The sequence below is a fragment of the Equus caballus genome, chromosome 14, assembly GCF_041296265.1.
Source record: "Equus caballus isolate H_3958 breed thoroughbred chromosome 14, TB-T2T, whole genome shotgun sequence".
Classification (NCBI taxonomy): Eukaryota; Metazoa; Chordata; class Mammalia; order Perissodactyla; family Equidae; genus Equus; species Equus caballus.
This window is the reverse complement of record NC_091697.1, coordinates 52854721-52880132: the sequence shown is the minus strand read 5'-3', so window position 1 is coordinate 52880132 and position 25412 is coordinate 52854721. Positions and strand designations below refer to the sequence as shown.

At 35.9% G+C, this 25412-nt stretch overlaps 1 protein-coding gene across 2 annotated transcripts in view; it reads left to right on the top strand.

Annotated features, from left to right (window-relative positions):
• Window positions 1–25412, top strand: part of UBE2D2 (ubiquitin conjugating enzyme E2 D2) — a 47754-nt gene that overhangs the window by 11341 nt on the left and 11001 nt on the right. The window contains exon 2 of one of the 2 annotated variants that reach the window (XM_023617596.2): window positions 21553–21616. In XM_023617596.2, coding sequence (XP_023473364.1) covers window positions 21553–21616 — 64 coding nt within the window. Of the gene's footprint in view, window positions 1–21552; window positions 21617–25412 lie in introns of those variants that run through there. The other variant, XM_014730637.3, reaches the window with a different exon arrangement.

Genomic DNA, 25412 nt, shown 5'->3' with positions numbered 1-25412 from the left:
GTTGTGAATGGGACGACTTTGTCCTTTTTTATGGCTGAGTAGTATTCCATTGTGTGTATATATATATATATATATATATATATATATATATACCACATCTTCTTTATCCAATCATCAGTTGCTGGGCACTTAGGTTGGTTCCATGACTTGGCTATGGTGTTAACTTTTTCATTTTTAACTTTATGTTTGTATGGACTCATCATTTCCTGTTTTATTTAGGTGGGTTTTAAAAAATTATCATTTATTTTAATGCTCAATATGTCCTGGATTTGCTTTTTTTCCTCCATCATTCTTTGAGCACTGCTTTATGTCCTGGCACAATAAGATGTTTCTGGCTTTTTCTTCTATTTTCCCTGCTCTAGCCCTGTAATCATCTATTTTTCCAAGGATCCCTAGTTCTTTTCAGTGGAGAATGGTATTTAGAAACTAAGATCTGAATGCTAGATGTGCTCGTTGCTCTTGGAATCTCACTACTTCCAAGCTTTCTCAGTATAATCAGTGGATGTAGCTAGGGAATATGTGTGTGTGTGTACACACACACATATGTACACACATCTTCATGTATATTTACTTTTATCTCTATATATCACAATCATGAGTTAACACTGGTACTTCTAATTCCAGTCCAGTACCATTAGCTTATATTTCATCCTTTCAGTATTGGTATTTCTTTTCTGCCCATGAGAAACCTGGCTTCTGTTATCCTTAATATATTTTCTCATTTGATTAGTTCTCCCGTATATAGTCAACCTCCCATTGCTGTGGCCTCCCTGCATAGATACCATTCTTGTTCCCCCATCCCATGGGGATACCCTTCTTAACTCTCTCCCGACTTGGACATCCTGCACTGGGTCATGCCCATCTACCCATGGATGCCCTCACTATTTAAAAAAAAAGGAAAAATAAAGGACTTCTTTTTGACATAAATATTGAGATAAAAACTATTTAAAATAATAATGTTAGTCATGTAGAACATTACTTAAAACAGATACAGTAAGTTCAGCCTAGTGTTTGTGACCACATAGCACTTTTCCAAGTTAGGGAGTATGACTTTTTTTTTTTTTTTTCTGAGGGAGATTCACCCTGAGCTAACATCCACTGCCAGTCTTCCTGTTTTCCTATGTGAGTTGCTGCCACAGCATGGCCACTGACAGATGAGTGGTGTAGGTCTGCACCTGGGAACCGAACCTGGGCCACGAAAGTGGAATGTGCCAAACTTGAGCACTAGGCCACCGGGGCTGGCCGTGGAATATGGCATTTTCTGTAGCCTATTCTTGGAGAAAAGTAAGACCATAATTTTAGTTTAGTGTTACTACTCTGAGACAATTTTGATAACTCTAGTAACCTGTATAAACTAGTCTCCGTTCTCAGAAATAGTTGGAAACAGCCATAATTAAAAGTCCTGAAATTTATCTTTTATAATGAAATAGTTTATGTATACACAGTATTTTAGATACTGATATGACCAACACCTGTGTACTTACTACCCAGCTTAAGATTCAGACCTACGTAATTTAGCTTTCGTTAAAGTTTAGTCAGGAGTGATGGCTTCTCTTGGTAATTTTTGAGCTTGGCATCTTTGTATATTTAGAAATATTCATGTTTTGATAAAGGTGCATTGTTGTAGGTGATGGGTAATTACTTTGTGAAACCTCCCCTACTTCGCCCATTGCATCAAGGCACTAATAATATCATCACTGAATTTAGTCGTAGGTCAGATTCCTGTCCATCGAGAGGTTATTTGTATATTTAAGCATTATGCTTCACTTATTGACTAGAAATAATAAAATCTGAAATTATTGAGCTTACCAAGAGTATATTATACGTGTTTGTGAGCTCTTTTTAAAATCGTGAATTGCCATGATATTTAGTATATCCGTTTCAAGGTTGATTTGAGACTTTCTCAAATGCTTAAAACACTGATTAAATTGGTTTAAAAGAGTTTAAATTCCTTTTCAAAAGAGAAATAGTTATACCCTTTATTTTCATCACTATAGGACAAATCTCTAATATATAAAATCTGTTTAACTTAAAGTGGTAATCCCAAAACATGCTTATGTAGTAAATTTCTTTTCAGTATATATGTCTTATTTTCGTTCATCTGTTGTTGAATCTGTAGATCTGGAAATTAAATTGTATGAAGTCACATGCAACGTTAATACAAGATGTAAAAAATTGTTCAGACTTTGAGGAACAACGTGAAGCTAATAGTGTTTATTGGCATTTGAACAGAAGCCTTTAGTTTCTTAGGTTGGACCATGAACATGACTTGATCTCTCATCTTAGAGCCTGAGATAGGACCACCAGTCTGTCACTCTTTTTACTTTTGTAGTCAGTATTTTCATTGTCTTCTAGCTTCCAGTATTGCTGGAAAGTCCAATACCGTTCTGATTCCTGATCCTGTATGTGTGACCGGTTTCCTTTCTGGAAGCTTACCTTGTCCCCAGTGTTCTGAAATTTCATTGTGTGTGGTGATGTAGGTCAATTTTCGTTTATTTTGCTCAACGTTCAGTTGGTCTTTTTGAGCCAGAAATTCATGTCCTGAAGTTTTGAGAAATTTTCTAGTAATTTTGTTCATGGTTTCGTTAACTTCATTTTCTCTGTTCTCTCTTTTTTAAACTATTATTGAATGTTGGACTTCCTGGACTGGTCTCTCCTCTCTCCCCTCCCCCTTCTATCTATCTGGATTTGCCTTTCCTGGACATTTCATATAAATGAAATCATACAATATGTGACCTTTTGTGTCTGGCTTCCTTTGTTTAGCATGGTGTTTTCAAGGTTTATACAAGTTGTAGTATAATATCAGTACTTAATTCCTTTTTATGGCTTAATAATATTCCATTGTATGGATATACCACATTTTCTTTTTCCGTTCATCAGTTGATGGGCATTTGGGTTGTTTCCACTTTTTTTTTGCTGAGGAAGATTAGCTCTGAGCTAACATTTGTGCCAGTCTTCCTCCGCTTTATGTGTGGGTTGCTACCACAGCATGGCTGGTGAGTGGTGTAGATCCACACCCATGATCTGAACCCGAAAAGCCAGTCTGCCGAAGTGGAGCATGCCAAACTTAACCACTACACCATGAGACTGGCCCCTATTTCCACTTTTTAACTATGAAAAATAATACTGCTGTGAACACTTATTTTCAAATTTTTGTGTGAACATATGTTTTCATTCCTCTTGGATATGTAACTAAGAGTGGAATTGCTGGGTCATGTTGTAATTCTGTGTTTAACTTTTTGAGGAACTGTTGCTAAACTGTTTTCCAAACTGGCTGCACTATTTTACATTCCCACCAGCAATGTATGAGGGTTCTGGTTTCTCCACATCCTCACCAATGCTTGTTACTTCATTGATTATAGCTTTCGTAGTGACAAGTGTTATAGCATTGTGATTATGATTTGTGTTTCTCTAATGACTGAATGATCTCATTTCTCTAATGACTCAATGATGTTGAGCATCTCTTTGTGTGCTCCTTGGCCATCTATATATGTACTCTTTGGAAAAGTATTCATCCTTTGTGCATTTTAAAATTTGGTTGTCTTTTTATTGTTGAGGTGTAAGAATTCTTTATATATTCTACACCATTTACATATAGTAAACCATTATCAGTTATGTGATTTGCAAAATTCTTCTCCCATTTTGTGTATTGCTTTTCACTTTCTTCATGGAAGTACAGAAGTTTTAAATTTTGATGAAGTCCGATTTATCTAATTTTTTGTGTCTTGTGCTTTTTGTGTCGTATCTAAGAAGTCATTGCTTAATCCAAGGATATAAAGATTTACATTTATGTTTCCTTCTAAGAGTTTTTTTTGTTTTTTGTTTTGTGTGTGTGTTTTTTTTTTTTGAGGAAGATTAGCCCTGAGCTAACATCTGCTGCCAATCCTCCTCTTATTGCTGAGGAAGACTGGCCCTGAGCTAACATCCATGTCCATCTTCCTCCATTTTATACGTGGGACGCCTGCCACAGCATGACTTGCCAAGAGGTGCCATGTCGCACCCAGGATCCAAACTGGCGAACCCCAGGCCGCCAAAGTGGAACATGCACGCTTAACTGCTGCACCACTGGGCCAGCCCCCCTCCTAAGAGTTTTATAGTTTTAACTCTTAAATTTAGGTCTTTGATCTACTTTTTCCAGGTTTTTTTTATTGTTGTAAAATACATATAACATAGTTTACCATCTTAACCATTTTTAAATATACAGTTCAGTGGTATTAAGTACATTCATACTGTTGTGCAGCCATTACTCTTTTCATCTTTCACAACTGAAACTCTTTACCCATTGAACAGTAATTCCCCATCCCCTCTGCTCAGTCCCTGGCAACCACCATTCTACTTGCTGTCTCTGTGATTTTGACTAGGTTCTTCATATAAGTGGAATCATACAGTATTTATCTTTTTGTGACTGACTTCAATTAGCACAGTGTCCTCAAGTTTCATCCATGTTGTCAGAATTTCCTTCCTTTTTAAGGCTAAATAATATTCTTTTAGGTAACACATACCACATTTTGCCTATCCATTCATCTGCTCATGGACACTTGGGTTGTTTACACGTTTTGGCTGTTCTGAATAAGGCTGCTATGAACATGAGTGTGCAAATATCTCTTCCAGACCTTGCTTTCAATTATTTGAGCATATGCCTAGAAGTGGAGTGGCTGGATCATATGGTAATTCTATTTTTAATATTTTGAAGGAGCTGCCATACTGTTTTCCATACTGGCTGTACCATTTTAAATGCCTACCAACAGTGCACAACGGTTCCAGTTTCTCCACATCCTCACCAACAGTTGTTATTTTCTGTTTTTGTTTGTTTCTTTTGATAGTAGCCATCCTGATGGGTGTGAGATGGTGGTCTTTGATACCTTTTAAGTCAGTTTTTGTATATGGTGTGAGGTAGATATCTAGTTCATCTTTTGCATGGGAATATACAGTTGTCCTAGCACCATTTGTTGAAAAGACTTGTTCTTTCCTCCACTGAATTGTTTTGGCAGCTGTGTCAAAAACCAATTGGTCATAGGTGTATGGATTCATTTCTGGACTCTCAAATCTATTCCATTGATCTATATGTTTATTCTTATGCCAGTACCTTACTGTCTTGAATACTATAGCTTTGTATTAGGTTTTGAAAACAGGAAGGTGAGTCCTCCAACTTTGTTGTTTTCCAAGATTGTTTTGACTCTTTGGGTCCCTTGGATTCCCTTATGAATTTTAGGATCAGCTTGTCATTTCTGTAAAAAAGAAAAGAAAAAAAGGCAGCTGTAATTTTGATAGAGATTGCGTGGAATCTGTAGATCAATTTGGGGAGTATTTGGACTAGTCCTCCTACATTTTCTTTTCTATTTTCCATCCTGTCTTTTATCTACTTTCTGGAAGACTTTCTCATTCTCAGAATATTTGTTTGTTTTAAGTATTTTGCTCTTGTTTCGTAGAAGCAATAGCTTCTCTTACCTTTAAGGATATTCATGATAGTTTGTCTTTTGTTTTGACTTTTTCTTCTCCCTGCGTGGTCTTTGTTTTCTCCTGCTTCTTTTTTTCTCCACATTGTTTTGGCTTTTATCTTTCATGTCGAAGATGAATTATCAGATGACTGATTCCTTCATTGTCAGTTGTCTATCCTTATTTAAGAGTAGGACACTAAAAAGCTGATTAAAAAGTCTGAGCATATGACAGTGAGACTTGGCAACTGTGAAATTCAATTTATGGTTTGCTGACTGGGCTCTTTCTCTGGATGAACCACTAATGTCAGTGAATTGTATTCTTTATCTTGTGCTGGTCAGATTTTCCTGAGAAGAACCTTTTAATCTCCTGCCTGGAAGGTACAGGCTAGGCTTCCAGTGTTCTCAGAACCACTGGGAACAAAGTGTGTATGTAAATGTTCGCTTAACCTTCCTGTTTTCCATATATCATCCTTACCCTTGACTGTGCTTAGTGTCTCTCAGTCTTGAGACCTTCTGTTTTATCCTCTCCAGAGAACAAACCTTCAGCCTGTTGCTTGGGGAGGTGGGGAGGGCGCACATTGGAGGAGTGCAGAGTCTGGGAAGTGATCTAGATGCCACTTTATTAGTTTTAAAGTTTTATCTTTATTAGTTTTAAGATTTTTATCCCTACACAATATGTAGTATTGTTTTGGATATTGTCAAAATTTACATAGATGTTATGGAAATGTGTGCATTTTAAAAAACATGCGTTTGGGGCCGGCCCCGTGGCCAAGTGGTTAGTTCACACGAAGGCCCAGGGTTTGCATTTGGTTGATGACTTTTAAGTTTTTGTTAATATAGAGTTATCCCTCTTTTTTTTTCTTAACTTGTTTTGTTGAGTAAAGCAGATCCTTTGTCCTGTATACTGTCCCTCATTCTCTAGATATTGCTGATTGTATCCTCATCTACTTAAACAGATGTAAAAGTAGTCCTCCTGTGTTTAGCCCTACTTCCAGGAGTTGCTTGCACCGTCACCTTCTGAGCTTTGTAAATTTGGTTTCTTCTTGAATTTTTCCCACGAATTAGGATTCACCTTCTTGAGACTGCTAAGTCACTATCACTCATCAGTATGCTTTTTTAGCTTCCAAAAGTTTGTTGGTGTTGTCTCTTGTCGCATTCTTTGTACTTGTGGGTTTAAGCCTTTAAAAGAAAATTCTTTTGACGCTTCGTTTAAATAGGATTTGGGGAGAGTAAAAGTTATATGTTCAATTTGTCACTTTGCCTGAAGTCTGAGTTTCAATGGTTCTTCCTGTATATATTTCTAAATACATGCTGTAGTGTTATGCCAAAATTTATATTTCTAGGAATTGTAACTCTAAAGGAACAGGCACTACAAAAGTCATAAAATGCAGAACCTCTATGAGTCTATCTTTATGTAGCTGATGAAAATATTGGACATTTAGATATTTTAAAAATAGTTTGTGATTTTCTCCTAGATGAATACATAACATTTAAAAATGGCTGTCTTCTGGAGCTGACCCGGTGGCATAGCAGTTAAATTCACGTGCTCTGCTTTGGCGGCCTGGGGTTCACAGGTTTGGATCCTGGGCGTGGACCTACACACAGTTTATCAAGGCATGCTGTGGCAGCATCCCATGTGCACAATAGAGGAAGATTGGCACAGATATTAGCTCAGCAACAATCTTCCTCAAGTGAAAAGATTGGCAACAGATGTTAGCTCAGGGCCAGTCTTCCTCACACACACACACAGAAATAATAAAACAAAATAAAAATGGCTGTCTTCTAAATTTAGCTAAGGTGGACTAGCTTATTATTTACCTCATTTGGAGTTTTAGGTAAATATTTATACCTGCTGAGATTAAATATTGTTTGGTGTTGTAAGGAACTCTACACAGTATATTAGGATGTCAAATCTGAAAGGACATGGATCACTTGGAATAAACTACTTTTATCATGACTTTCCCCTCTTAGCAGTATTTTAAAATATTAGAACTATTTCTCTTGAAGGGGCTGGCCTTATGGCATAGTGGTTAAGTCCAGCGCGCTTCATTTCTGTGGCCTGGGTTCATGGGTTTGGATCTTGGGCACGACCTACATTCCTTGTCAAGCCATGCTGTGACGGTGACCCACATAATAAAATCGAGAAGATTGGTATGGGTGTTAGCTCAGAGCAACTCTTCCTCTCACACACACACACACACACACAAATTTCTCTTGGGCCAGTAGCTTTCAGTAACAGGGTAGTGGGTTTTGTTTTAATATTTAGGAGAATTAGAAATTTGTTATTGTTTTGCTGAGAAACTGCTCTGGTAATAATTATTGGAAGGATCTGTTATTCAGAGTCCTGTTTGGAGACTATCTAGGGGTATTTATCAGTTAGTTTTGCTCTATAACAAACGACTCCAAAACTAAGTGCCTTAAAACAGTGATGATTTAGGGGCCGGCCCCATGGCCGAGTGGTTAAGTTCATGCGCTCCACTTGGGCGGCCCAGGCTTTCGCCGGTTCAGTTCCTGGGCGTGGACCTGGCACTGGTCATTAAGCCATGCTGAAGTGGCATCCCACATGCCACAACTAGAAGGACCCGCAACTAAAAATATACAACCATGTACCAGGGGGCTTTGGGGAGAAAAAGGGAACATAAAAAATCTTAAAAAAAAACCAACAACAATGATTTATTATTTCTCAGGATTCTGTGGTTTGGCTAGGTGGTGTTGCTTCATGTGTTGTCAGCCAGGATCATTCCTGTGGCTGTATTCAGCAGGCATCAGGGTTAGAAGGTCCAAGCAGACCTCTCCCACATGTCTGGGGCTTTGATGCTGACTCTTGGCTGGAATGTGCACCCCCATCCCCTAAATGGTCTTTCCAGCAAGATAGCCTGGACAGCCTATATGGTAACTGAGAGCTCTAAGAAAAGCTGTCAAGCCTCTTAAATGCTAGACTTGTAACTGACAGTGTCTTATTTGCTTCATTCTTTTGGTCAGGCAACACTCAAGGCAGCCTGGATTCAAGGGGAAGGGAAATAGTCTACTTCTTGATAAGAGGAGTGGTATGTTCTTAGAGGGAGAGGAGAAATTGTTAGCAGCCATCTTTGGAATTATTTACTGCAGGAGAAATTGTAGTAAATTTTGTCCTTTTTTTTGTTAATCGTGGTAACATTGGTTTATAACATTATATGTAAATTTTGTCAATAACATATTTACCTCTTGGATAAGGTTATATGTTATAAATTTAATTTTGTGGTAGAATTTTGCTTCTTTGGATTCATTAAAAACAATTCCAGTGGTTGAGTAATGTTATATTAACATTTTTTCCAAATGTTAATTCAGAAAAGTTTTTAGAGGATTTGTTTGGCCAGTGATTAGGAGGAGGGAAGAAATGGAGGAAGAGGGAGGAAGGGAAAGGCTTGTTAGATGTGAAACCTAAGAATGTGATTGTTGTGATTGTTTTGAGAAGTAAGTGTAGCCATTTATTTAGGGCCAGGTCTTTTCCTGTCAGAATAACTTCCTAAATTGCTTTATTTTTTTCCTCTTTTTTTCCCTCAGCTTTATTGAGATATAATTGACATAGAACATTATGTAAGTTTAAGGTATATAGTGTTGATTTGATACCCTTACATATTACAAGATGATTACCACCATAATTACCATTTCTCTTCTGTGGTGAGAACATGTAAGATCTCCTCTCGTAACAAGTTTCAAGTATATAACACAGTATTATTAGCTATAATCACCATGCTGTACAGTAGATCTTATTCATCTTATAGCTGGAAGTTTGTACTCTTTGACCACCATCTCCGCATTTCCCCATCCCTTCTTAAGTTGCTTTGTTTACTTTGCCTAGTGTTGGGAGACTAAGGAAAAGGAATTAAGATAAAAGATATTAGGATGTAAATGTTCTAAAAAAGACACATATGTACTGGGATTAAACTCTTTCTTTCTTGTAGCATTAAAATGTAATCACTAGGCTCTTGAGTTTTTACCTTGTATTCCTTGTTTTTTCTGTAAGACTTTAAAAGCCTACAGACCAGAGAGGTGGCTATCTTCTTGGTTGCCTGTCTGTTCTGGAAAGTGTCAGATAACATTGAGTCACAGGAAAAAGAATTTCATACTACTAGCCATGTTCCTAATGAGACTCTCACTTAACTCATGGTCTTGATAGCATACATATATTAAGAAACTTGAGGCTGTCTGTGCTGGTTTTTTTAAATTAACTTTTTAGTTGAGGTAACATTGGTTTATAACGTATAAATTTTAGGTGTACATCATTATATTTTGACTTCTGTATAGACTAAATTGTGTTCACCACCGAAAGTCTAGTTGCTATCTGTTACCATTCAAATTGCCCTTTTACTCTTTCTCCCCCGTAACCATCAGTCTTTTCTATCTATGCTTTTTTTATCTTCCACATGTGAGTGAAATCATATGGTATTTGTCTTTCTCTGACTTATTTTGCTTAGCATAATACCCTCAGGGTCCATCTATGTTGTCCCAAATTGCAAGGTTTCATCCTTATTTATGGCCGAGTAGTATTCCTGTGTGTGTGTACCACATCTTCTTTATCCTTTCATCCATTGATGGGCACTTTGGTTGTTTCCAAGTCTTGGCTATTGTGAATAATGCCGCAGTGAACATAGAGGTGCATATATCTTTTCAAATCTAGTGTTTTTGTGTTCTTTGGATAAATACCCAGAAGTGGAATAGCTGGATCATATGGTAGTTTTATTTTTAATGTTCTGAGGAATCTTCGTACTGTTTTCTATAGTGGTTACACCAGTTTACATTCCCAGCAGCAGTGTATGAGTGTTCTCTCTTCTCCACATCCTCTCCAACACTTGTTATTTATTGCCTCTTTAATAATAGCCATTCTGACAGACGCAAGGTGATATTTCATTGTGGTTTTGATTTGCATTTCTGTAGTAATTAGTGCTGTTGACTATCTTTTCATGTGCCTGTTGGCCATCTGTAGATCTTCTTTGGAAAAATGTCTGTTTAGATCCTCTGCCCATTTTTTAATCAGATTGTTTGTTGAGTTGAGTGAGTTCTTTATATGTTTTGGATAGTAACTCCTTACTGGATATATGATTTGCAAATATCTTCTCCCAGTTGGTAGGTTGTCTTTTCGTTTTGTTGATGGTTTTTTTTTGCTGTGCAGAAGCTGTTTAGTTTGATGTAGTCTTATTTGTTTATTTTTCTTTTGTTTATCTTGCCTGAGGACACATAATATTCAAAAAGATATGCTAAGACTACTGTCAAAGAGCGTACTGTCTATATTTTCTTAAGAGTTTTATGGTTTCAGGTCTTACATTCAAGTTTTTGATCCATTTTGAGTTAATTTTTGTGTATGGTGTAAGATAATGGTCTACTTTCGTTCTTTTGCATATGGCTGTCCAGTTTTCCCAACACCGTTTATTAAAGAGACTATGTGCTTTTTTTTTTAACTTGATTCATAATATTTTCATACTTTTTCTATTGTCATCCTGAAGAACAGCTTCTCTGCTTGTCAACTCCTCTTTGTTAATTTCAGAAATGCTCTCAGAATCCTGAAGTAGCACCACTGTAATGATTATATGGATTAAACATTCCCTGTATGTTAATTGGTCAGATCTTATTAAAAACTAGTTATGAGAGCTATGCTTTGTTCTTAATATCAGGAAGTGTAAAGTGTTGAAACAGATAAGACTCGTCGGTGCCAAACCTTGCCCCAGCCTGACTGTGGGCTTAATTTTCTGATTGGGTCTCCCCCAACCCTTGCTGCAAATAAAGTGAAAGTCCTTTTAGAGTGTGAATTTCATCATAGAAAAACAAAAACTCTTCATTTTTCTTATTGTCATGGTACTATAATATCTTCCCCACAAAATGCGTTTCTTACTGTGTAGAAGATACTTGATTAGATGGCATCTCAGGTGATTTCAATGTGGACAGAGGGCTCCTATCTTTGAGCTTGCATAAAATGTTAATTTTGAGAAGACATTTATTCAGATATATCTATTTGCACTTTTGTCAATATTGTCTAGTGTCCAGTTTTGAAAGTTTGTTCCAGAGAGACACAGAAATCTTTTTCTGTCAGTTGGTGTTTTGAATGATTGTTCTGAAATATAATCCTGGGCCTGAGACTTGGTTTGGGCTTTTTTTTTTCCCCCACTTAAATTGTGTTTTCTGTGCTTTGATTCATCACCTGAGACAGCTTTGCATCTATGTAGCCAGTCTTCTAGCATAGTAAAATTTAACAGCTTACTTGACTATTGGTCACCTATTTTATATCATAGAGATTGTCGGTCTGTAGGAAGACTGATTTAACTGTGGGCGGGGTCATCATTTTGCACTCCCTAGGTTAGTGTTGGAGAACTTGTGAAACAGAAACTGTGCTTTGGAAAAGAGATGAGTAAAGTCCATGAGAGGTATTACTTTTAGGTTTCAAGGATTTACAGTTCTAGGTTAACAGTTTTTATATGTTTCACAATGTCAGAGTACTAAAACTTAACCATAGGCTACTTATTAAAAATAGTACTTGCAGGTTTTTTAGGGAATAGGGGCATAATTTTACAGGTTATAATGGGAAACAGGATGGCATTTTTACCTCTTTGAGGTCCCCATTATCCTGCCACTTTAATTAGCAAAGAAGCATACCAAGATAATGATATTAACATTAATTTATTTTCCCATTTTCTCAAGCTTGGGACTATAGTTAATAGTGATTAGTGTTAAGGAAGAGTGTAGCAGTGATCCTTGACAAAAATAAGTTCTTTAGGTTTCTAGTTTGCTATGTAGTTGTTAACTGAGGTAGAATCCGCTGGTGTAGAAGATCCTGGTTACCCAAATACCAGGAAGGGAGTTTTTTTCTTAGCATTTCAGTATTTTCTGTGGAGCTTAGTGAGTGATAAAATCTTTTGGCGTAGGTACTCCACCATCTGTCTATTAGCACATAGACTCTTCCCATCTACCTGGCTGTGTGCCACCCTCATTTTGGACATAGAGTGTTGAAGAGCATTGACCATTGCTTTAGTGACAGAAAGGAGAGGGAATTTCAGATCCTGACAGAGACCCTGTGTGGAGTCTAATCTTCCCTGAGAGTTCATCAGCTCCAGGAGTTGTTAGCAAGGAACAGCTGTTTGCCTGTTTTGCTCTTGGTACCCCCCCTCCCTAATATTTTTGTCCTCCCACTTAATACAGAAGTACTCTTCTAAAAGAGTTGTGATTTTCCATCCTAATTCTTTCATTTACTTAATCATCTTCTACTTTGACCCCGATTGCCAAAGTTCTAAATTTGTACTTTGTTAGGTATATGATCCCATGGGTGTAGTGTCAGAGAATATTACTGCCTTCCCAAGTACCTTGCTTCATTGACTCCAAGGTGCCATCAATTGAAAGATAGATGTACTGTTATTGTATGTACTACTAAAAAAGAAAATATACTGCCAATTAAGCTGACATGCCATTAAGTATAATATACAGTTAGATTTCAGGTATATTAAAAAAAGTATCTTAGAATTAATGAAAGATGGTGTTATCTTTCTCTAGGTACTTACAGTTACTGTGTATAATTGTAACTATCTCTTCTTCAACAGGTGTTTACTGAGTGTTTCCCATGGGCCGGGCACTGTGCACAAAGCTAGAGGTCAGGTCCCTATTAGTCACTGGGTCAAGAGATAGTACATAATCACACAGATAAATATGAACTATGCTGAATTGTTAAGGTAACTTGTACTTTTCTGTCATAGTACTCAACAGTAAATCGAGTGGAAATGGGGGAGAAGGGCTTTTGGAAGCCCCCCTCTAAAGGCAGTACTTAAGCGAAACCTAAAGGTGCATCGAGGGAGGGTAGTGCAGAGCGTATTCCAGGCAAACTGTTTCTAGATTTCTTGGACTGGTTGAAATTAAAAAGCTAATGAATTAAGAAAAAAAAAGTTTTGAAATGAGTAAACGATAGTTCATATCAGTAAAATAAAGTCTAGGAAACGTTCTTGATCTTCAATAATAAACAGTATTGTCTTAAATTAGAACATTTCCATCTAAGTGGTTGCTGCTGAAGTGCTCGAAGAAACTCCTTGTTCTCTAGTGTTATCTAGTCTCACCCAAAAATGTTCTATTCAGGTTCAGTAATTAGATCTTAATATATTCTGTATGTCATTGTAGACTAACTTTTTGTTTTCTGACACTATATGTGATTAGGCTAGATGGATTGGACTTCCCCTTAGTTGTTTATGTGCTTTTGTTTATCTTCCCATTTGCAAGTGTGTCAGCACCAGTTCTGCTTGGTGCTGTGCTAGGCATTCATCCATACATGCTGGCATTTGAATACCTCTTATGTTCCAGTCTCTGGGAAATGCAGTAAAGAATATGATAGGGGCCGGCCTGCTGGCTCAGCAGTTAAGTGTGCATGTTCCGCTTCGGTGGCCCAGGGTTCGCCAGTTCAGATCCCAGGTGCGAACATGGCACTGCTTGGCAAGCCATGCTGTGGTAGGCGTCCCACATATAAAATGGAGGAAGATGGGCACAGATGTTAGCTCAGGGCCAGTCTTTCTCAGCAAAAAGAGGAGGACTGGCAGCAGACGTTAGCTCAGAGCTAATCTTCCTCAAAAAAAAAAAAAAAGAATATGCTATACCTTGTCTCTCACTAAAGGAATTTATAATTAAGCATTCAAGGAGTAGAGGTGAGGGTATACAGAAATTAACTTTTGATAGTTGTGGATAAAAAATTGAACATGAAATATTATACAGTACTATATATGATACTAGATTTATATGGAATGGTTAATTAATAATATAGCTGCTTCGAGAAAGAAGGATCACTTTGGGAATAAAAAAGATTTTTTTCATCCTAAAACAGCAGTATCTGAACACTAATCTTTGCAGTTGGAAGTATTCAGTGTTGATGTGTTTTAAAAACATAACTGCTATTGTGAAGATAGACAAATGTAAACTGAAGTCTGGCCTTTTTAAAAACAACTTTTAACCTCAGGTTTATAATTGGGTTAATTATATGCATTGTCAGAATTTCATACTGGTTTCTCCTTTGTGAAACTTTAAGCATGCCAAACAAATTTGAGTGCCTTATAACTCAACTGTAACTTACTTTATAGAAATATCTTAAAAGTCTTAACTCACTAACTTTTGTTTAAGACTTCTGTTCCAGTAGTTGACTTTTTCTGCTTGCCAAATGGTGATAGACCTCATTATTCTCTGACTTCCTGATTGTACACTCTCCTCCACTTTATTAAAATGTAGCCCTGGCTGTGTAATTAAGGTCAATAATGAGTCTAAAGAAAGAATTTTCTTTAAAATCCTATAAAATCTTTAAAATTTTTGAATTCCTTATTTTACCTTAAGGTTTTCAGGATCTCCTTTGTTACACAGAATTTTAGATTATATTTACTTTATAAATATAAATACAATAAGGTACTTTGCTTAGCTTTACTTGGTGGGTTGTGATATAGATAGTATAAACTTTCAGTATTTATGTAAATTTTTTAGTATAATAGGATTATATAAATGACAGGTTTTGCTAATATCTTTATATAGCATATCATTTTCCTTTTAAAAGGTATATGCTTCATGAGAAAAATATTTTGTCCCTTTTTAACTTTTTGAAAAACTACTTTAAGCCAAAAACACATCAGCTATATGTTTGATCACTACTGGAAGCTATCACCATTGTCAGACAAATAGCAGTTGTAAGGATTTCCTGGAACTTAAAGTAACTTTTTCAAGAAATCCCTGTCTCTGAAAATTAACAGAAACATGTAATCTGCTTTGGAAAGGGAATTTATCTTGTATTAACCATATCTGAAAAGGAACTCATATATGAGCTTTCTTTTGCAATAAACATTCTCTTAAAACACTTTGAGCACAACATTATGAATATATTTAATACCACTGAACTGTATACTTAAAAATGGATAAGATGGCAAATCTTATGTTATGGGTACTTACTACAATTAAAAAAAGTTGAAAAAATTACTTGGAAGTAATTTATAGCCTAGAGGGAGGAAACAAGATATAGATATGAGAAATAACACAGGACAGAGTTTAACAATGCTGCATAGATTTCTCTGTCATGTTTGAGAGGCTTTTATCCTAAAACAGTAACATTTCTTTGTCTAGGATAAGAAATGTTTTTTTGGTTTCTCCGTTCTTATTTCTGACTTTCTCATAGACATTAGACATTTTGTGACAATAAAATCTGTCACAGAAGAAGGTGGCATAGGAAGAATGGACCAAGGAAAGAGGCATAGCCTGGTTCTGTGTCCAAACAATAGTGTTTTCTTTATGCAGGACTTTAGAATCTTGAATATTCTTATAATTATGTGGATTATAACGTTTCCCAAATTTATTTGACTCCTGAACCCCATAACAGAACCATGCTGTATAAATTTCTGTTTTAGTTTAACTTCCTTGTTTTATAGATGTGAAAACTCTGATCTGGAGAAGTTGAATGACTTGCTTAAAGTTACCTAAGAGCAGAATAATGAGAAAACATCAAAGAATATTGAGTTAGAAAACCTGGATTCTGCCTCTTGCTCCTACTGATATCAGCAAGAACATTAACAGGTTATAGAATAACAGTTATCCTTATGGAAACTGATTTTCGTTAATATACTTACACGTGAGATGGTTAGTTTTTAATATTTGCAGCATAAAAATCTCCATACAGTTTTTGGTAGAACCAATTATTGAAGTGAAGGACATCTAGAATTTTTTATAAACTTAGAAAATAGCCATCCATTTAGACATTTAGAAGAAATTTCCTCTTTAATAATTTGAAACATCTCAGTTTACTAAATAGTACATAAGTTGTATGAAACACCTGTAGAGTTGACAAGAAAATTATAATTAAAAAGGTGTTTCCCTCAAACACCAACACATTTTCTGGTGATACCCAAGAAACATATATCCCAGATTTCTATAGTAGAAGAGGATAATGAAAGTCTTCTTGGACATTTGATGATTTTTGGCAAGAAATGTACTGCTGATCTGGGCCTGAAGAAGGATTATGAAATGGTGGTGAATGACGGTTCAGATGGGGGACACTGTCTATCATGTTTATCTCCGTGTTCTTGGAGGTCGGCAGATGAATTGGCCTCATGGTTAAGCATGTTTTAAGGATGATTTTCCCTTCTCTAGGCAATGATCAAGTTTGCAACTTCCAGTGTGTTATCAGTACACTTTTTTTTTGGCTTGCATGTATGCATTGAGGAAATAATGGTAAAAACCCATCATAATACAAGGCATTGTTGCATGGTCAAAAAGAGTGGAGGTGGTACTTTTTAAATTGAAGAAGTGTTTACCTAGAAAAGTTCAGGTGTGTACAAGAATAAGTAAGAATATTTACAAAACATTGTAATAGTGAAAAACAGAAAATAAACGTCCATCAACGGAAGAAAGGAACTGTTGTGGTTTAGACATTGAGTAGCAAAATAAACAGCAGTAAAAAGGAATAAAACTAGATCTACTTGTGTATCTTCGTGGAAAAATAGCTCAATATGTTGAGGGAAACGCAAAGTATAGAAGAATACATGCCATGTGACACTTTTTAAATAAAAGGTAAAAATCATAACAAGATTACCTTGTTTGTGGACACATAGAAAAGTATAAAAGAATGCAAGAAAATGATAAACACTAAGTTCAGGATAATCATTAGTTCACGGAGGATACAGGGGCCTTCATAAAGTTAATATGGCAATGTTAAGATTGGGCTGGGGCCAGCCCGGTGGCGCAGTAGTTAAGTTCACATGTTCTGCTTCGGCGGCCCGGGGTTCGCCACTTTCGATCCCCAATGTGGATCTACACACCGCTTGTCAAGCCATGCTGTGGCAGGCGTCCCACATATAAAGTAGAGGAAGATGGGCACAGATGTTAGCTCAGGGCCAGTCTTCCTCAGCAAAAAAGAGGAGGATTGGCAGCAGATGTTAGTTCAGGGCTAATCTTCCTTGGGGAAAAAAGAAGTAATACACATTTCAGTGTGTATCATAATTTCCTGGGGGGCTTGTTAAAACCACCTTGTTAAGCTACACTCCAGAGTTTCTGATTCAGTAGGTATGATTAGAGCCTGAGAATTTGCATTTCTAATAAGTTTTCTTGTGATACTGATGCTGCTATGCAAGAACCTCATTTTTAAGAACTATTACTTGTTTAGCTGTTCTTTCTTTGCAGTTCAATCATCCTAAAGGAGATTCAGCTTAATTTCCTGGGCAATATATAGATTCTCAGACAGTCTAACTTGTACATTTCTAATATTTTAGATCCAGATTAAAGAAGTATGGTACAGTAGAACACCTTGTCCTTACTCTGCTAATTACTAATAACATATCTTCCTTGGGTTAGAAGATACTTTATATCTTATTTTCTTACAAAATTGGGAATTGGTCTAAGTGATTTCTTCTGACTTTGAAATTATAATTCTGTGAATCATAATGTCTGCTTAAATCTTTTCATATCCTGATTATCACCACCAAAGATCCTTGATTTATATAGCAATATTCAGAACTATTAAAACTCAACTTTAGAACCATTTTTCTATGAAATTAATTATAACCTCTCATTTTCCCATCTTGTTTCTTTGACCTTATGCTATAGGGTGAGGACCAAAATAGTGAAACAAATCTCTATTCCATGCCACAGATCTGTATTTTGTTTCATAATTGTTAAGACTGTGGGGAAAGAGGGTTATTTAAAAATGGCTAATGGAAGGATTAATTTTTACCAACTAATGGCCTAGCTAGAGTACTTAAGGATACAGTGAAAGAAAAATCTACATATCCCTTGCAGGAGCCCCTCCCCTCATAGAGTTAGGAAGGTTCATTTCTCTTTGCTGTAGTTCTATGATAGAAATATCTGAGCCTTTCAGAGGTTTTAGTGTTCTATTTTATTTGATAGTGGTCCATTTTAAATAAGGGCTAATCCTTTGGAAAATAGATATTCTTAAGGAATAATATAAGGCACTGTTATTATCCCTGTGTATCTCTTCATTGGAAATCATATCCCTGAGCCAAAAAAGATAGTAGTAGGAAATGTGTTAAAAAGTTCATAGTGAATTAAACTTTACCTGAAAAAAATTGTTAGAAGGTTTTGGGGCTGATTGAACTAAGATGAGAAACACTTAGGAAAGTTTCAGAGAATCAAAATTGTTTATAACCCTTAATCTTTAAAAATATCAGTTCTGCTGTATACCTAGAAACAAGTGGAGTATACAGCATCAAAGAAATTTTTTAAATTGAGAACTGTTCAGTAAAATCCATAGTTTACTCCCAAAATAAGACCTTTATTCTGTTTTTTTAGACTTCAAGGAAAGTTGGAGCATAAAATCTTTTTAGAAAGTAAGGATTCTCTATCTGAACTGGCCAAGTCCCCTCCTCTCTTTTCTTCTAAATTTAGTTGTATTTACTTTATTTCTTTATTGCATTTGCTACAGAAAAATTCCTTGGTTTTGGGTTTTGTCCTAGCCCTACTCTCAACCCAATAATGTATAATTTACTATTTCATATATAAGACAAATCTCAATACTGTTTCTTTTAAAATAAAAAGTTAAAGAAATTAACGTATATAACTGTACAATAGGTGTAAAGCCAAATGATAAAGCCAACTGTTAAACAAAAAAACAGCCTCATACATTAGGGCACCTTTTCTGCCCAAGTGATCCATCTAGATTAGTAACTTTATTAAATTTCAAGATTCAACTTCAGTTTTCATCTTGGTGCAGAGACATCAAATTTTGGAGCTTCTATTCAGTCTTAACTGGGTTTTCACTATTTTGATTACCCTCCAGATGGTTACAACTTTTAATAGCTATTTTATTTTAATCCAAATTTACAGCCAGAACTGGTAATTTATTTTTCAAATATGCAATAAAAATATACTTGTTATAAAATTTAAAAGATATAAAAGGAATATACACAGTTCCCCTTCTGACCCCCAAAGCAAGCTTTCCTTCCTGAAAGCAAGTACTGTTAACTAGTTTCTTGTGCATTCTTCAGAGGTATTTTATGCATATACAAAGATGGATGGATGGATGCTTTTTTAAATAAACAACTTTGAAATATAATATACAATAAAATTAAAGAATTTTAAGTATACATTTTGAGTTTTGATAGGTATGCACACAGTTGTACATATCTACCAAAATCATGATATAGAACATTTCCATCACCGTCCAAATTTTCCTCATGTCCCTTTGTAGTTAGTTAATCCTCTCCAACTCCCTCCAGCCCCTGAAACTATTGATCTGCTTTCTGTCACTGTAAGTTTGCCTTTTTTAGAATGTCATATCAATGGACTCATACAGAATGTCTGACTTCTTTAATCACTTAGCATTATGCTTTTGAGATTCATCTGTATCATATAGGAGCCTTTTGAACCGAGAAAGTGCTGAGTGTGTCTATTAGCCTAAGTTTGGGTTAGGTTTTTAAAATTAATTATATCATACTGGTTCGTGAAATGGACTGATGGATCTTATATTCAGCTTAGGTAAGTCTTAGCTCTTGATGTCATTCAGAATGGAAAAAGGTGGCTTAATTTGAAAGGAGCAAAATATTAAGGATAAATCACAAGTAAAATTCCATTTAATGAACATGGCAGGACTTCAAAATAGCTTGTTCAATTCAAATTGTATTTTACTAGCAACCTATTAGTCAAAAGAAATAAACTTTTGTGGGTTTTTTTTTTTTTTTTGAGGAAGATTAGCCCTGAGCTAACATCTGCTGCCAATCCTCCTCTTTTTGCTGAGGAAGACTGGCCCTGAGCTAACATTCCTGCCCATCCTCCTCCACTTTATATATGGGACGCCTACCACAGCATGGCTTGCCAAGCGGTGCCATGTCTACACCCAGGATCCGAACCGGCAAACCCCAGGCAGCTGTAGTGGAACGTGCACACTCAACCGCTGCGCCACCAGGCCGGCCCCTAAACTTTTGTGTGTTAAATCAAGCAAGCATTCTTAGTTATATTGACCTGTATTACAAACATTTGGGAATGGGAACTGTACAATAGGTTATTTTTTTCTTGATGGGTAAGGAATCTCTGTTGTAGGGAGATACAAAATTCAAAAATTGAGGTACTTGAGAAAGTAGATATTGTTAAATCTTTATCTCATTCCCAGTGCTTTAAAAAAAAAACCCAAAACTTTATTTCTGTACTTTATGCTTTGTCCTCCAAGCTTACAGATAGGATAAAACAGAATAACTGATGTAACCAAAATGACTGATTGAATAAGTTAACTCAGAGGAAGGGACTTAGAGAAATAACTGTGCTCCAAATTTAAAAGTGTGTAATATTTGGAATATTAAATTCATACCTTTATGTAACTCATTAATAAGATTCTAGTTTTTATTCTACTTTTTAAATATTTGATTTTTCTGTTTTGACTGTTGTAGTTTTAAAATATAATCTAAAACTAATCCTTCTTCAGAGCTTGTTTTTATCTCAAATAACAAACCCAGGGAATAGGGAATATGGTATGATTTCCTGCCTTGTGGTTTTTCAGGCATCCCCACCCAGTAACAAATCTCAGATTTGTGGGCTCTTGTGTTAAAATAGCTAAGAAGCTGGCATCTGGTTGTAGACCATTACTACAGGTAGATCTGTCTCTGATTACAAAACTTTATGATGGGTTTTGTTACTTCAGCCAGGCTTTTTAAAGTTTTTTTCTACTACCTTTGGAACCTGGTAATGGATATCAGGTGAAAACATATCAACATCTTGTGAGATGGTCCCGTATAATTTGGAACATTTATGACTTCAAGAGCTTGTCCCAAGTATAACCTAATAGTTTTGAGGTGCAAAAACTGGCCTTGAATCTTTTTTGAAAACTGATAAATGAAGTTTTTACTTTAAAACAGTTTTTGTGGCTCTTTAGTACTTAATACGTGTTAACTTTGCTTATATTTACCTACTAAACTCTGAACTAAGCAAAAATGATCCACTTTTTTAAACACACATTTGCATTCAAGAATTCAAAATACTTTAACCTAAAGATTCACTAATCTACCCATCTCTGACTTCAAAAGAATACTCCTAAAAGAGCTATAGTGGTGGGACAGAATATTGGTAACAGTGAAAATTTTATTAATGGATAAAGTTATATTTATGTTGAATACATTTCTTTTCTTTCTCCTTTCTTAAGGAATTGAACGACCTGGCACGGGACCCCCCAGCACAGTGTTCAGCAGGTCCTGTTGGAGATGATAGTAAGTATTTAAAAGGAATGATGGAGTAAAACAGCGTAATAGTCTACCTCTGGGGAACTCTGGGACTAATGAATATACACCTCTTAAGGTTATTTTGTGTGAAGGGGTAATTATGCTATAGAGAAAAGGCAATGTTTACCCTTACTTGTCCATGAAAGATGAAGTTCTATGTGTGTCCCATCATCTTTTGTGTTCATTACATTTTGAACCTCTTCTGCCAGACATTGTCTGTGTAGTTGTTTTGGCCACTTCCTACCTATCGTTCCTCCCTTCTGGGTGTTTTCCTGAGGCAAAATATTCAAGCTTTCACCTACAACCAGCTATTGTTTTTTAAGTAAGATAATACTAAGGATGATGGGGGGTATGTGTGTGTATGTGTGTCTGTCTTTCTACTGGCTCACACTTGTGAATACAGGTACAGTTTGTTTATTTTTAATGTCCAGTTTATCTGCTTAATCCTGTCTAAAATAATTATTAGATCTTATCACACGTGTTGGATAATAATTTTCCATTTGTTCCATTTGTCTCAACACAGCTTTTCCCCTTTATACCGTCTTCTAGCCTTTTTTAAAGGAAGGATATTTGAATAAGATTGTGCTTTATGACACAAAACTAATTCACAAAAAGATGTAACATTTAGCAAAGAGGAAAAAAATGAGCATACTTGGAAACATTTGTGTAAGAGAAGTATATAAATTAAGACAAAAAAAAAATATGAGTTTATATTAGTTTGTGTTTAAAATTATTTTTTCCTGATTTTTGTTAATGTTTTTGGTGTGGTAAATCCTTAAAAATCAAAGCAAGGGGGCCAGCCCCGTGGCCGAGTGGTTCAGTTTGTGCACTCTGCTTCGGTGGCCCAGGGTTTCGCCAGTTCAGATCCTGGGCGTGGACATGGCACCGCTCATCAAGCCATGCTGAGGTGTTGTTCCACATAGCACAGAGAGAGGCACTCACAACTAAAATATACAACTATGTTCTGGGGGGCTTTGGGGAGAAGAAGAAGGAAGAAATAAAAACAAAAAGAAGATTGGCAACAAATGTTAGCTTAGGTGCCAATCTTTTAAAAAACAAAAAAAAGGCAAGTAAGGCGCTTTTTGCAAGGATTGATTTACAGATAAAACAAGTTATAAATTATAAGATTAAGTACATGTGATGAAAAATCCCATTTACATTTTTATATTCAGACCTGTCCAGTATGAGTAACTATAATATTTGATACCCCACATCATCTCTTTTAAGCCTTACAACAATTCTTGTATGTCAGTGGAGTACAAATTGTGAACTATTTTATTAGAGAAGAATCTAGTGAGAGGCTCGTGGAGGTTCCCAAGGTGGACTCATTCTCAAGTTTTCTGATTCTAGTTTTGTCATTTCATGGTATCTCATAGTTCACTTGCATCAGTGTGGTCTTTCACCTGAAAAAGTGGTTTTATTTAAGGTAAATTCCTCATAGTTGAAAGTGGCTGATCTTTAATTAAAAGTGTTTGAAGTCTAGGGATTAGATTTCATTTTTAAAGTTCTCTTTAGTGTGCTAAAGTAATTTTCATTGCTTTGTTTGTACCATAGTCAATACTCTCACATTCCTTTCTCAGATATAAAAGTTGTTACCCTGGAGAGTTAAATAAAACTCCCCCAAAGCATAAGCAATAAGAGAAAAAATAGATAAATTAGACTTCTCAAAATTTAAAATTTAGGTGTTACAAATGATACCTTCAAGAAAGTGAAAAGACACAGAACGGGAGAAAAATTTTGCAAGTCATACATCTGATAAGGACTATTTATCCTTATCCAAAATATATTTTAAAACTCTGTAACTCAACAATATGAAGATAAATAGCCCAATTTTAAAATGAGCAAAAGAGCTGAAAAGACATTTCTCCAAAAAAGATGTACAACTGGCCAATAAGTACATAGAAAGATTTTTAACATCATTAGTCATCAGTGAAGTACAAATCAAAACCATATGAGATACCACTTTACATCTACCAGGATAGGTAGAATCAAAAAGTCAAATAATAAGCGTTGGGCTGACCCAGTTGCACAGCAGTTAAGTGCACACGTTCTGCTTCGGCGGCCCAGGGTTCACCGGTTTGGATCCCGGATGTGGACATGGCACTGCTTGGCACACCATGCTGTGGTAGGCATCCTACAAATAAAGTAGAGGAAGATGGGCACGGATGTTAGTTCAGGGCCAGCCTTCCTCAGCAAAAAAGGGAAGGATTGGCAGCAGTTAGCTCAGGGCTAATCTTCCTCCAAAAATAATAATAATAATAATAATAATAATAATAATTGTTGATGAAGACATGGAGAATTGGAACCTTCATACACTGGTGATAGGAATGTAAAATGGTGCATTTTGGAAAACAGTCTGGCAGTTCCTCAAAAAGTTAAACAGAGTTACGGTATGACCTAGTGAGTTTGCTCTTAGGTATATATCCAAGAGAAATGAAAATATGTGTTCAGACAAAAACTTAAGCATGAATGTGCATAGAAGCATTATTTATAATAGCCAAAAATTATAAAAAACACAAATGTCCACCAACTGATGAAGGGATAAATAAAATTGATGTATCCATACAATGGTATATTATTCAGCAATAAAAAGAAATGAAATACTGATACATATACCACAGTGTAGATGAACCTTAAAAACTTTATGCTGAGTGAGAGAAGCCAGACACAAAAGGCCACATATTGTATGATTCCATTTATATGAAATATCCAGAATAGGATATTTCATATAAATCCCTAGAAACAAAAAATAGATAATGGTTGCATAGGACTGGAGATTTGTGGGGAATGGGGAGTGACTGCTAATGGATATAGTATTTCTTTTGGGAATGATGAAAACGTTTTACAGCGAAATGTGGTAATGGTTGCATATCTCTGTATATACTAAACACCATTGAATTGTACACTTTCAATGGGTGAATTGTATGGTATGTGGATTATCTCCCAATAAAGCTGTTTAAAAAATAATAATTACCTCTCCCTTAACTCCTAGCCTTCCTGTTCAACTTTGATTATCTTGAATAACATACTACTGAACTATCAACAGTACCTACCTTCTAAAAGAGAATAGGGAAAATCTCCTCCTTAGAGACAGAACTTTCTTACACTTGGTCATCTAGATAGTGTTTGCTGATATTGTACGTAAAAAATTTGTGGGTGTTTGAGAACATTTGAGGATGAATTGCTGTCAGAAATTCTTGATCAAGTCTTCCTGATGAATCACATAAGGATAAAACAGTGTAATTAGATAGCTACATGCACTTTCATCATCTTAACTTTTGTTATAAGGAGAATTTAAATCTTGGGAAGAGAGAAACTCTTGGCCAAAGTGAAACTTTTTGAGCTCCTTTTTACTATCCTAGCTCTCAAGCCCCTCAGCACCATATGTTATTAATATTTAGTGTGAGAATAAAGAAATCTTGGGGCCAGCCTTGTGGCCAAATGGTTAAGTTCTCATGCTCCGCTTTGGTGGCCCAGGATTTTGCTGGTTCGGATCCTGGGCACAGACATGGCAACCGCTTATCAGGCCATGCTGAGGCAGCATCCCACATAGCAAAGCCAGAATGATCTACAACTATGTACTGGGGGGTTTGGGGGAGAAGAAGAAGAAAAAAAAGAAATATTTATTTTATATTTAAATAATATACATTTAATAGTAAAATGCTTTATTTTTAAATATCCAGATTTTAATGTACCATTAAAGTTTTCCCGCTTTTCTGCAAAGCTCTGGTAAGCAGAAAGAAGTGTACTTCAGTACAAAAAGGAAAAGTAAGCTGAAGACTTA